The sequence below is a fragment of the Castor canadensis genome, chromosome 1 (genome assembly GCF_047511655.1).
Source record: "Castor canadensis chromosome 1, mCasCan1.hap1v2, whole genome shotgun sequence".
In the NCBI taxonomy this organism is placed as follows: Eukaryota; Metazoa; Chordata; class Mammalia; order Rodentia; family Castoridae; genus Castor; species Castor canadensis.
Window position 1 is genome coordinate 184,511,101 of NC_133386.1, and position 12,196 is coordinate 184,523,296.

Here is a 12,196-nt window from a genome sequence, read left to right on the forward strand (position 1 = left end):
CCAGGGATTGAATTAATGGAATGGTGGTCACTACAAAACATCTGGTACAGGAAAAGGACTTTATCAAAATCACCCACTCCTTAAAACTGGGGTGGGTACCAGTGGGAATGGGGACAAGATAAAGAAATGGTGAATGAGGTGAATATGGTGGATGTATTTGCATTCATATATAAAAATAGAAGAATGAAAGCTGTTGAAATTTTTCTAAGATGGGGAGGGGGAAAGGGAGTATGATGGAGGTGGTAAATATAACTAAGATATATTGTAAGCATATATAAATGACAAAATTTATCCCCATACAATTATTACATGTTAAAATGTTTAAAAAATGACTCACTCTTACTAAAGTGCAGAACTGATTTCCCGTCCTTTTAAGAATTATAATGTCAACTGAAACACTCTTTTTCCAAGTGTTATGCCTCAGAGTTTACTGAGTAGTCCCACAACCACAAAATTGTCATCCTTTGCTTCAGTGTGCTTAGATAAGAGGACTGGGATGACATCCTTCTTTGGATTGGTTTAAATATTACTTTCAGTACAGAAATATCTAGTAATATGCAACTCATAGTTTATTAGTGACTACACTGTGTAAGTTTTCTATTCACACTGTAGGTTTTCATATCACTTGGCATTTACTACTCTATCTTGGCAACATGCTAGTGATTTTCTTCTCAGAATTATTCAAGGGGAGAAACTTGTTCAGGATGAATCATTGGAATCTGTCCCAGGTGTTCTAATAAACTAATTTATAACGACTTCTTCTATTCAAAACAGTGATGATGTAAAGATTCATCTGCACATATAGAAGTATTGGCACATAAAAGAAGATGAATTATTTGACTAACAAGACAATGAAAGAAATTTCTGAAAACTCTAATTATGCCCTAGATAGACTGTGTTTTAGTTGATATGTAATCCTGAGGCATTCTGTCTCTTGCCCTATCCATGAATGCTATACAAGTGTGTGAAATGTCTCAATTTCCTGGAGTGAAATCGAAGAGATATATGGAAATGTTTTTATATGCAGTTAGAGGCCTAGGAAGATGCCAAGTGATAAAAGCTTAAGAATTCTGCATCTAGATGTGAGAAACCTCCATCATCACCTTTTTGCATGAAGCTAAGCTTCAGTTATAGGTAAAGTGTTAATAATTAAGCTCATGAATGTTACTGGAAATTCTGAAAGCAAAGTCCTTTTTTGAATGCTTCACCATAATTGACTGAATGAAGACAAATTCTGGTAATTAACTTTGGTTTTAAATTTTATTTATTTTTGTCATTAAAATGAGTTTGGAAAGTTAGTTTCTAATAATTAAGTCAATTTTTGCATAGTTGTGCAAACATATCATCTTTACTGTTGTATGAACACCTTTCACAGTAGGTAAGAATATTCAACTTCCTTGCATAGTAAATATTCACATTATGTTTGAATGTCTTTATACCTTAGGCATGTACTTTGGATACATTTACTCTTCTCTAATAGACTGATATCACACGAACCTTGTGGAAATATATTTGCTGTAGCCACGTGGTGCTATTTCTTGGTCCACTGAGCATCCATTCATCAATTATTGCGCATTTTATGAAGCTACATAGGAGCACAAAATATCAGCAGTCACCTTCAATAAGGGAGGCATTGGTTTTCCGGACTGAGGACAAACCCATGGTGTGAGTTTTTGAAACAAGGGACCATGGATACCAGTTGAATAGTTTTGTGATACACTAAAAATATAAATAATATTGTAAAGTACATATATTCTCCTAGGCGATATCTAGTCTGGAGTACTCAGGTGACAAAACACAGAAATTAATAAGCATATACAGTTTATTTGGTTTCAGTTTTATGGCCTGGTTGGTATTGATTTTCCATATTATGAGTATGAAATAATGTGTATTACATGTATAAAAACCTATTGGTTAGTCACTTTATTTTATGGATATTATATTTTATGTGATATGTTAACAATTACATGTAATTATTATTTATATATTTGAACTAGAGACTTTAAAATCATGTATCATACCAAGTGTGTTAGAGTGTGTAGGAAATTAGCTGTTATGTTCTGGAAGATTAATATTGGCTTTTATGTGTGAATCTTAAAATGACCCCAGGAAAATGTTAGTATGTATTATAGAGAAACCCATTATCATGGAAATAACTCATCTATTGTCACCTAGATTTATGAAAAAGTTATTGATAGATATTATATAGGATATTTTGAAATTATGGGATTATCTTTATAAAAATCTGCTTTTAAAGACTTTTCTTTTTATGAGAAATGTGTTCACAATGGTTTTGAAAGCACAGTCATATTCAGTTTTATAGTATCAGATTGTTGGAAACTTAAACTGTTTTTACTGTATTATGTAAATTAAATTGGCCAAAGGTAGATTTCCCCTGGTGAAATACTGCAACAATAAAAAATGAGGCTAAAATCACTAACCACTACAGAATGTAAAGTGTCACAGAGTATTGGTCCTCAATAACTTTTACCTCTATGTTCTTCAACAGGTGTGCAGTTACCAATCTGTAGCTTGAATGACTAAAGATCTTCTGAATCCAATGTGGATACTAGTGTGAGTGGTACATAGAAGGTTCATCACAGCTGACTTCTAAATAAAGTTCAGACTCCTCACATCTCTTCCTCCAGTACTAAGTCCATGTACATAGAATCCTCTTGCTTGCTTCTACTGAAAATTAATTCCTTCACAGATAAATATTGAACGTACTTACAGAAGATGAAATAGATGATTCTTAGCACATACAATCTAATAATATGACCTTGAAGGAGTTCATGAATTATAATATGTAGTATTTATATTCTATATTATGTCAGTATTTCTATTTAGACCGAGGGGATAGTAATGACTTATGATGATCCAATGATCATAGCTAAAAATTCAAGATTATCAATAACAGATATAATTTATTTAGATTTTTACTATTTTGGGAAGATGCCATTTTAGGCTTATGTAAGATAATTCTCCACAATTATACCAACTCAAAGACTGCTTCTGCTAGTTGACATATTTACAGTTTATTGCCATTCAGGTTTCTTGAAAAAAGGAACGATTTTCTTAACCCAAAAGAAATACAAGTATTCACAAACCATATAATCTCCTCGGAAGCTGAGCTCAATATATATTTAGGAATTGTTTGCTGCAGTGTTTACTGTGGAAGATAGTGATGAAGATTGTTCCATGTCAGAACAAATCCACGGTCCTGTCCACAATTTCATGGCAGGTCTTGTTCTACTGAGCTCTCATCTCTGAAGAAAACCTTACAGAAGAATAAATGATACAGAGTAACAATGTCACAGAATTTGTTCTCCTGGGCTTCACTCAGGCTCGTGATGGGCAAAAAGCATTATTTGTCTTGTTTTTAATCATCTACATTGTGACTATGTTGGGGAACCTGCTCATTGTGGTGACTGTCATTGCCAGCCCATCTTTGGGCTCCCCAATGTACTTCTTCCTTTCTTATCTGTCACTCATGGATGCTCTTTTCTCCACAGCCATTTCACCCAAGTTGATTTTAGACTTGCTCTATGATAGAAAGACTATTTCCTTCCCAGCTTGCATGGGCCAACTTTTCATAGAGCACTTCTTCGGTGCTGCTGAGATCTTCCTTTTTGTGGTGATGGCCTATGATCGCTATGTGGCCATCTGTAAACCACTGCACTATTTGACCATCATGAATCGACGGGTTTGTATCTTCTTGTTAGTGGTGGCCTGGGCTGGAGGTTTTTCTCACTCTATGGTTCAAATTGTATTTGTGTACAATCTCCCATTTTGTGGTCCCAATATTATTGATCACTTCATCTGTGATATGTACCCACTGTTGGAACTTGCCTGCACTGACACCTACTTCATAGGCCTCACTGTGGTTGCCAATGGTGGAGCAATCTGTATGGTGGTCTTTATCCTTCTCCTAATCTCCTATGGAATCATCCTAAACTCTCTTAAAACTCACAGTCAGGAAGGGAGGCACAAAGCCCTGTCAACCTGCAGCTCACACATCACTGTTGTTGTCCTCTTTTTTGTTCCCTGTATTTTCATGTATGTCAGACCCATTTCTAATTTTCCTATTGATAAATTCATGACAGTTTTCTATACAGTTATTACTCCCATGTTGAATCCTTTAATATACACCTTAAGAAATTCAGATATGAAAACTTCTATGGAAAAACTCTGGTTTAAAAAGTTTATGGATAGAATAAGAATGTCTCTGTACAGAACAGGATAGTAATCACAACTGGCAGAAAACTCTTGCAAAGGATGACGTGACTTCCTAAATCTATTCTGTGTGGATGATTCTCTTTATTCAAAGTCCTCAAAAAAAGCAAAATATATTATTATTTATGAGTATAAATAAACTATAATTGAATTTCTGGAATCTAATACAAGGCACAGATTTACTATGTTACATATAAAGATATGAGTATGCTCACATTGCAAATTTATTATCCCCAGTTTACATTTAAATATAGTGTAAAAGAAAGTGGTTTATTCTTTTCAAAGCAATACAATATTCACTGCTTTGAAATTTATCATCATGTACATTTATGACAAAAGTATGTGCCTAAAGCTTAGACAAAGTTCTGGGAATAAAAAGAGGTTGACAAATTGTATTGTTCATTATTTTATCTCCATGGCAGATTTATATACCTGAATTATGCATAGTGTCCTAGGATTACTTCTCTTTTGCAGAACAATACCTATGCATTTTAAATTCAAGGTATTTGGATGGCAGATGATACTATGTTTAGTAATGACACTACCAATGAATAGTTTTGTTAGATGGGATGGACTTGATATTCTGGTTTTGCGTGTGTGTGTGTGTGTGTGTGTGTGTGTGTGTATTGATTGTAGAAAGTGTGGCATTGTGATATATCCATACATGCATATAATGTACTTCATTTATATTCATCCTTAGGTTAAATTGTTCCTTTTAGAAAACAATATTGAGCCATGTTGTAAAAATATTTTTATAATCTTCACTAGTCAACATGTGCAAATTTTCCCATTTTCAAAGAATAGTTATTTCTTATTTTACCTTCATGATGAAGAAATTGATCAAACATTGGTGTTGTTTTGGATAAGCACCATATTTCCTAAAAGTTGTTGACAATTTCATTATTTTACTTTAGAGTTAAAAGATTGTATTTTGGTATAATCAAAATTTTGTTTTATAATTTTACATTAAACAAAACAAGTTTTTCTCAGTCTATAGTCATCTTGGACAATCACAAACTGCAAACTACATAGAAACTATATAGTTTAATTGCAATATGAAAACATCACCTATGCTTTGTCGGAGTTGTGTTTTGCTTTGTTTTCTTTTTTTGAAATAAATTCTACGGTGTATATTCAAAGTATACAATGTTATGTCGTATGATACCTACAGGTAATAAAAAATTTACTAAGCAAATTATCATGGTCATCATATCATATAGTTACAAATTTTTTTGCTTTTTTTCAAGTTCAATAAAAGGTACTGATTTAGCAGAGATTCCAGATAGAGTGCAATTTTATTACTTATGGCCTTCATATTCACTACTTAGAGAATAAAAAGTAACAAACGTAGATAATGTAGGATGAAAATGTCTGCAGAAATTATGTACAATGTGTCTACTTTTCTAATTGAAGATATACATGCATGCATATTAGAAATTTTATATTACAACATTTTATTATAATATAATGCATATATAATAATATATACAATTTATTTATAAATTTTGTAGCATCTTAACTAATATATTATGAAAATCATTCAAAGTACATGCGTGTTCCTTTCTGATGCCCTTCTTCTCCCTCTCCCAAGGTAATTCCAATGATAACTTTGTTAAATATAATTAAAATAGTTTAACTGTAAGTCTATACATTCTTAAAATATACATTTATATTTCTTATTGCTTAACTTTATTAAACTTACATTATATAGTTCATATTTTCTGATTCTTATGCATAATATTAACTTTCTTAAATTAGATCCTGTTCCTGCATATTGCTTTAGTTTTGTCATTTTCCCTTCTGTGGTTTGAGTATATGTGTGAATGCATGCACATTATGTGTCCATTCAATTGTTGGGTACCTTTTTGAGTATTTTTATCTTACACATAAAATTGCTCTGGATGTCTTATAAAAATATTTTGTCTTACTTGGGCTGTAAATGCAGATGGACTGCATTTCCCCTAATGCTGTCTTACAAGTTGTTTTCTCACCCACAGTGAATTAAGAGCTCAATGCTCTTTATCTTCATCAACCCTTGATAATAAAAAATGCTTGATATTTTTGCACATTCATTTTGATTTTTATTTCCTTATTGCTATTGAAATTGGGTATGTTCTCATATGTTTAATGTACATCCAGGTTTTATGAAATGTGTATTCATGTCATGTTATTTTTATCAGTTCTATGGGTTGAACTCAGGACCTCACACTTGCTAGGCAGGCACTCTACCACATGAGCCACTCTGCTAGCCTCTGCCAAATTTTTGATGAATCATTTTTCCCTTATTACTAAATTGTCATTGTTCTTTAGCTATCTCATGTACTAGTTCTTTATTTTTTATATGTTTCACAGAGTTTTCTCTGGTTTGTTTCTTTTTTATACAATTAACATTTCATTTGATGAATAGAAATTTTTATTTAAAAATTTTATAACTAAATTGATAAAGAAAAATTGTACATATTGTGATATAAATACATATGTGAATATACACACTGTATAAGGATTTAATTTGCATATATGTTGACTCATGTAATTAGCATTTTTTAAATGAGAACACTTATAATCTACTCTTTTAGCCATTTTCAGGAATACATTGTTATTAACTATATTCGACAGGTTGTGTAATAGAATTAATGAACTTATTTCTCCAATTTAACTGAAGTTTTATATCCTTTGACCAACATTTCCCCCACACTCTTATTCTAGCCCCTGGCAACCACTATTCTGATCTGTCGACTGTGAGTTCAGAGTTTTTATAGATTCCACATATAACTGAGAGAGATTATGTGGCATCTGTCTTTCTGTGTCTGACTTATTTCACTTGCCATGTTTTTCTGGTCCTTCCATTTGGTTGCAAGTGAGGGAATTTTGTGTTTTCTAAACCTGAATGATGTCCCATTGTGTATATCTTCCATATGCTCCTTACGCACTCACATATTCATGAATACATGGTTATTGCAATTGCTGCAATGAATATATATTGTGTATATACTTCTTCCACATACTGATTTTCATATTCTTCATATACCCAGAAGTGAGATTGCATATATCAGTTCTACTTTTAAGTTTTGAGGAAACTTCTTACTGTTTTCCACAATGACTCTTCTACTTTATGTTCTCACCAACAGTGTTCACGAGTTCCCTTTTCAGCATGTCTTTGGCACACTTTTTAGTTATTTGAGAATAACCATCCTAACAGTTGGAAGGTGATTGATCCTTTTGGTTTTACTTGTCATTCCTCTGATGATTACTTGTTTTGAGCCTGTTCACTTATACCTGTTTACTATTTGTATGTCTTCTTTTGAGAAGGCATGTCTATTCAAATCCTTTGCACATTTCTAACCGTAATATGTATTTTCTTGCTATTGTTTGTTCCCCTAAATTTTTTCCAGCACATTTTCAAATGTTCAACTATTTTCTTTAATATGAGGTGTCACGTACCTTATATCTTATGTGTAAATATTTATGTATGTCTTTCTAAACAATCTTTATTTGATCATTTGATCATTTCTAACTCATTTTAGTTCATGCAAATAGATTTTGATATATATTAAAAGACCTAACTTACCACTCAATACTTTTATTAATACAACATTGGGATACATATAGAAGGTTGCATGAACCTTTTTATATTTTGACCGACAATGTATTAAAAGAATAATTAATTTGCAAAAAATCGACACTTTCACCATGTGGAATCATTTTATTGGGGAGCATAAAATCTCCTTATCTCTTTGAGATTCTTCAGTAATTCTTTTTCCTCATTTTGTTTTCATTATGTAGGTCTTGCACTTTTTTCTTAAGTTTATATTTTTCAATTTAATTAAAACATGTTTTATTTTGACTTTTAAAAAAATTTAATTTGCATATAATCATTGTACAGAGGCGACATTGTGACGTTTACCTTTGTGCTTCAAATATTTCTTTTTTTTTCATTTATTGTGCTGGGTGGGGGTACATTGTGGCATTTACATGCTTCTTGCAATGTATCACATATATCATGCATAGATTCACCCCCTCTACTCTTCTCTTTATCCCTGCCTCCCCTGATTCCTGGAGTAGTTTCAACAGGTACTATTTTTGCATTTACATACACTTGTATACATTTTTTGCATGTATTCACGCTCTGACCCCCTTTCTCCATCACATCCCCACCCTCACTGGAGACAGGACTTGTTCTGCCCTCCTACTCTGATTTTTTACAAGAAAGAGAAATGATAAAATGCAAATATGATATTTTAGCTTGTTTGAGATAATGGTAGCTACATAGGGAGTTTCCTTTTAATATTTCCATGTTTACATGTATTATAACTCCAATTGATTTATCTCATCTAATTTTCTTAAATCTACCTTAGTGGTTTTCTTATGGCAGTTTCAGTTGATTTAAGATTTCTATATTAATTCTTGTATAGACAGCATATCAACCATGTTCAAGTTCTTAGTTTCCATACCCCTCCTGTGCATTACCTCCCCTTAGTGTGACCAGTGTTTCATAATATTGTGACTAGGATTAAAGAAAGTGTATCATTGAATTCTGTCACTTTACTTAACTCACTTAAAGATAGACTTAAGTAAATTCTTTTGGTTTTACTCTCTTAAAACAGGGAGGGTCCATTATGGGCCCTGGGATGATTTGGGTTCTTGTCTTGTTAAAAAAAGGTATTGGGTAATCTACTAGTTCCTCCTCTAATTGATAGAGAATTTGTGTTTGAAATTACTAAGTTATGCTCTCTTTAGCTCCTAGGTGTGAGTCTTTGTTTTGTTAAATTCACTTGTGAAAACCTCCCTACTTCAAATATAGTTGACGTTTAGGATGTGGATTACTCTTGAGTAGAGTAAATTAAGCTTTAAGGTAGTGGCTAACTTTAAAGCATCCTGTGATAACCTCTGGGCTCTGGGTACTTGATCTTAAATAGATATTGGTGGAGTTTGGAAGTTGAATTAAAATTATTTCTTCCTGTCTTCCTCTTGTGGCCACTGGTCCTCATGGCCTATAGGGGGCTTGGAAGTGCTCACCCCAAGGTCAAACTCTTCTGTCCCAGGAACACATGCCCTGGGTCCACCAGAAAGTAGCTAGCATCCTTCCCTGATGGGATTAATGGAATTATTTGCCAGATTGTATAGGTAGTTTCTAAGTCTCCTTTCTTTAGAGAAGATAACAAGGACTCACAGAATGGTGCAAGTGGTAGAATGCCTGCCTACCAAGTGTAAGGTCATATGTTTGAATCCCAACTTAATTTGTTTCCATTATTTGGCATATTTCTCTGATCTTTGTTTTTTCTTCTTTATCTTTGTTTAGGATAGCAGTTGGGTTAGCATTCAAAATCAGCATCTCATTTAGGAACACTTATGAAAAGGTGTAAGAGACTGGTCCTTTGGACAGTGGTAGACTTGATGTCGGGTAACCCCACCACTCTTTCACATAGAGATGTCCACTGAGGCCCTTTAGGACAAGCCAGGTCAAAAGGACCTGCAACTAAGTCTTCCTTGATATAAGATGGACACCTTGAGGATTTTGGAAAGCTCTCACACTCTCTCAAATGGCAATTTTCCTCCTTCCCTTTCCTTCTGTCTCTCTCCATTCAGGACGTCTAATGCAGGGGTGGAGGGATGATCCTTAGTAGAACAGTTCTCTCTAGGGTAGATTCTTTCTTTCCATTTCCCTCTCTTTCCACCATTGGAGGGGCCAACATGTTCACTTGGATGTAAACTTAAATAGTGGGAGTGCTTTGATCCTGTTAATCTAAAAATAAGACTAACTCAAATGGACAGTAACACCTGTCTCTCAGGAGAAGATATGTTTTATCGCTATAACAGATTGCTATTTTAAGTCTGTATGTTGCATATAACATGTCTTCGTGTTCTGTTTGAGAGATCCTTTGGAGAGATCATGTGACCACAGTAAATACTGTCACCATGATAAAGCCGCCATGTTCCAGCACCATCTTGCCACACCCTAGGGATAGGAAACTCATGGGTGACACCATATTGCCATCCTCTTGTAAAATTGTAACTAACTTGTGGTTAAAATTCTCTAAATTAATATAGTTCTTATACTTGTTGTTTTAAATACATTAATATGTTAAGGATTGTACAAAAAATAGGATATTTGTGTTAAAGAGCTGCTGTAAACTACTTATGAATCTAGTAGGCTAACCTATTAAAAATAATGACAAAAATGATTTAAGTGTACACTCTGAATTAATGGTGATTCTCTTGCTTCATTGTGTGCTTTCTGTGTGTGTCTTACTCTGTCTCCAACCAATTGTAGCCACTTAAATTTTACTTTTTTGAGCGATTACATGCAAGCTTATATCTGACATTTTTTGGCATGCCTAGGTTAAAACATCTCTCTGTGTGTTTATATGTCTTTAGAAAGATTCTTAAACTACTTTCATGAAGTTAATGTGTATGATACATGGATGACACATGCAGGAATTTCAGGTGCTCAGGGTTCTTGAGCCCGCTCTGAGGACAAAAGCACAGGCGGACTACAACAGTAGAGGTTGGAAAGATTTTATTTGTACAGAATTTATTTGTAGAAAAGAGAAGAGAAAGACTGCATATTGGGGAATGCAGGGGGACCCCGAAACTGGTTATCCCATGGGACAGGGTGGGGAGTGGGTTTTATAGCTTATTTGCATTGCCTTATGGCAGAGATGCCTTTCAAATGCAAATGGGAATTTCCTAGGGCGGAGAAGTGTCTCCTTGACCTCTTGTGGTCTGTCCTTCAAGTCCCCCCTCTCAGTGACTGCCCTAACTGTTGTTAGGAATAGGGACAAAGAAGTCTGTTCAGTAACTGCTTCCTGCTGACAGAGGGCGATGAAGGGGCCTGCAGCATCAAGGCTGACCTCTTTTTGAGAGGGGCTGTCAAGGGGACAGCGGTAGTAGGTCATTTTCATATCCACCAGAGGCATTTGTAGTTTGATGGATTCTAGGTGAGAAGAAACAAACTTGACAAGTAAGTTTAAAATGCAAGGCCCAAACACAAGCAAGAGAATAATGGCAACTATAGCCCCAGAAAAGGTAGGAACCAAGTCCTGGAGGGAAGCCAGGATTTTATTTGTTCCCATACCTGAGTAGAAACCTGAGTTTCAAGAGATTGCTCTGGGAGCCACTTAGCCTGTTGGAGAATGTAATCTGCACGTTCCTCTACAATGCTTGAAGTGTTCATATATGTGCAACAGGAGGTATTGGCAATGGGACATATCCCTCCTTGTTTGGCCAAAGGAAAATCTAGAGCCAGGAGGTGGTCCATTACCATACAAACAAGGGACAACAAAGACCTTTGCATGTCCTTAGTAGCAAAGCCTACCTTGTCTGAGGTGTCCTCTGCCACTTTGGTTAGGTTTTTTGCAGTTACATGATTGGCAATCACCCCATAGCTGATTCCAGCAAGGACTGCAACTAATGCTGTTATCCCTAAAACTATTAATGTAATCTTCCTTATTTCTATGGGAAGCTGTTCCTGTTATAGTTAGCATTTTTCTTTCCTTCCAGATGGCTGCATGAACATGCAGGATCAGGAAGGCATACTTTGAATCTGTATAGATGTTTACTCTCTGTTCTTTTGACAGTTTTAAGGCTTCTGTTAGGGCCACTAATTCTGCCAATTGAGCACTTGTATTAGAAGAACGAGGACCTGATTTGAGGATGCCAAATTCTGTCACAACTGCAAACCCTGCATGTCTGACACTATTCTTGACAAAGGAACTGCCATCACTTCATAATTCTAGATCTGGGTTTTTTAAGGGCCAATCAGTTAAGTCAAGGTGGGCAGCATAATTTTCCATAACTATCTCCTCACACAAGTGTTCAGGATTTCCCTCTGCCTCTGGTAGAAGGGATGCAGGATTTAGGCTCTGACAGGTCCTTAAAGTTATTTGTGTCCCTCCCAGAAGCTGGGCCTGATATTTAAGTAGATGGCTGTTAGATAACCAAAGTTCTTCTGAGTTTAAAATTC

At 34.7% G+C, this 12,196-nt stretch overlaps 1 protein-coding gene across 1 annotated transcript; it reads left to right on the plus strand.

Annotated features, from left to right (window-relative positions):
* Positions 1–3,292: 3,292 nt before the first annotated feature.
* LOC109702519 (olfactory receptor 4A5-like) lies at positions 3,293–4,243 on the plus strand. Its single transcript, XM_020187837.2, has one exon. It carries the CDS (start codon positions 3,293–3,295, stop codon positions 4,241–4,243), a length of 951 nt encoding a protein of 316 aa, XP_020043426.2.
* Positions 4,244–12,196: the final 7,953 nt, after the last annotated feature.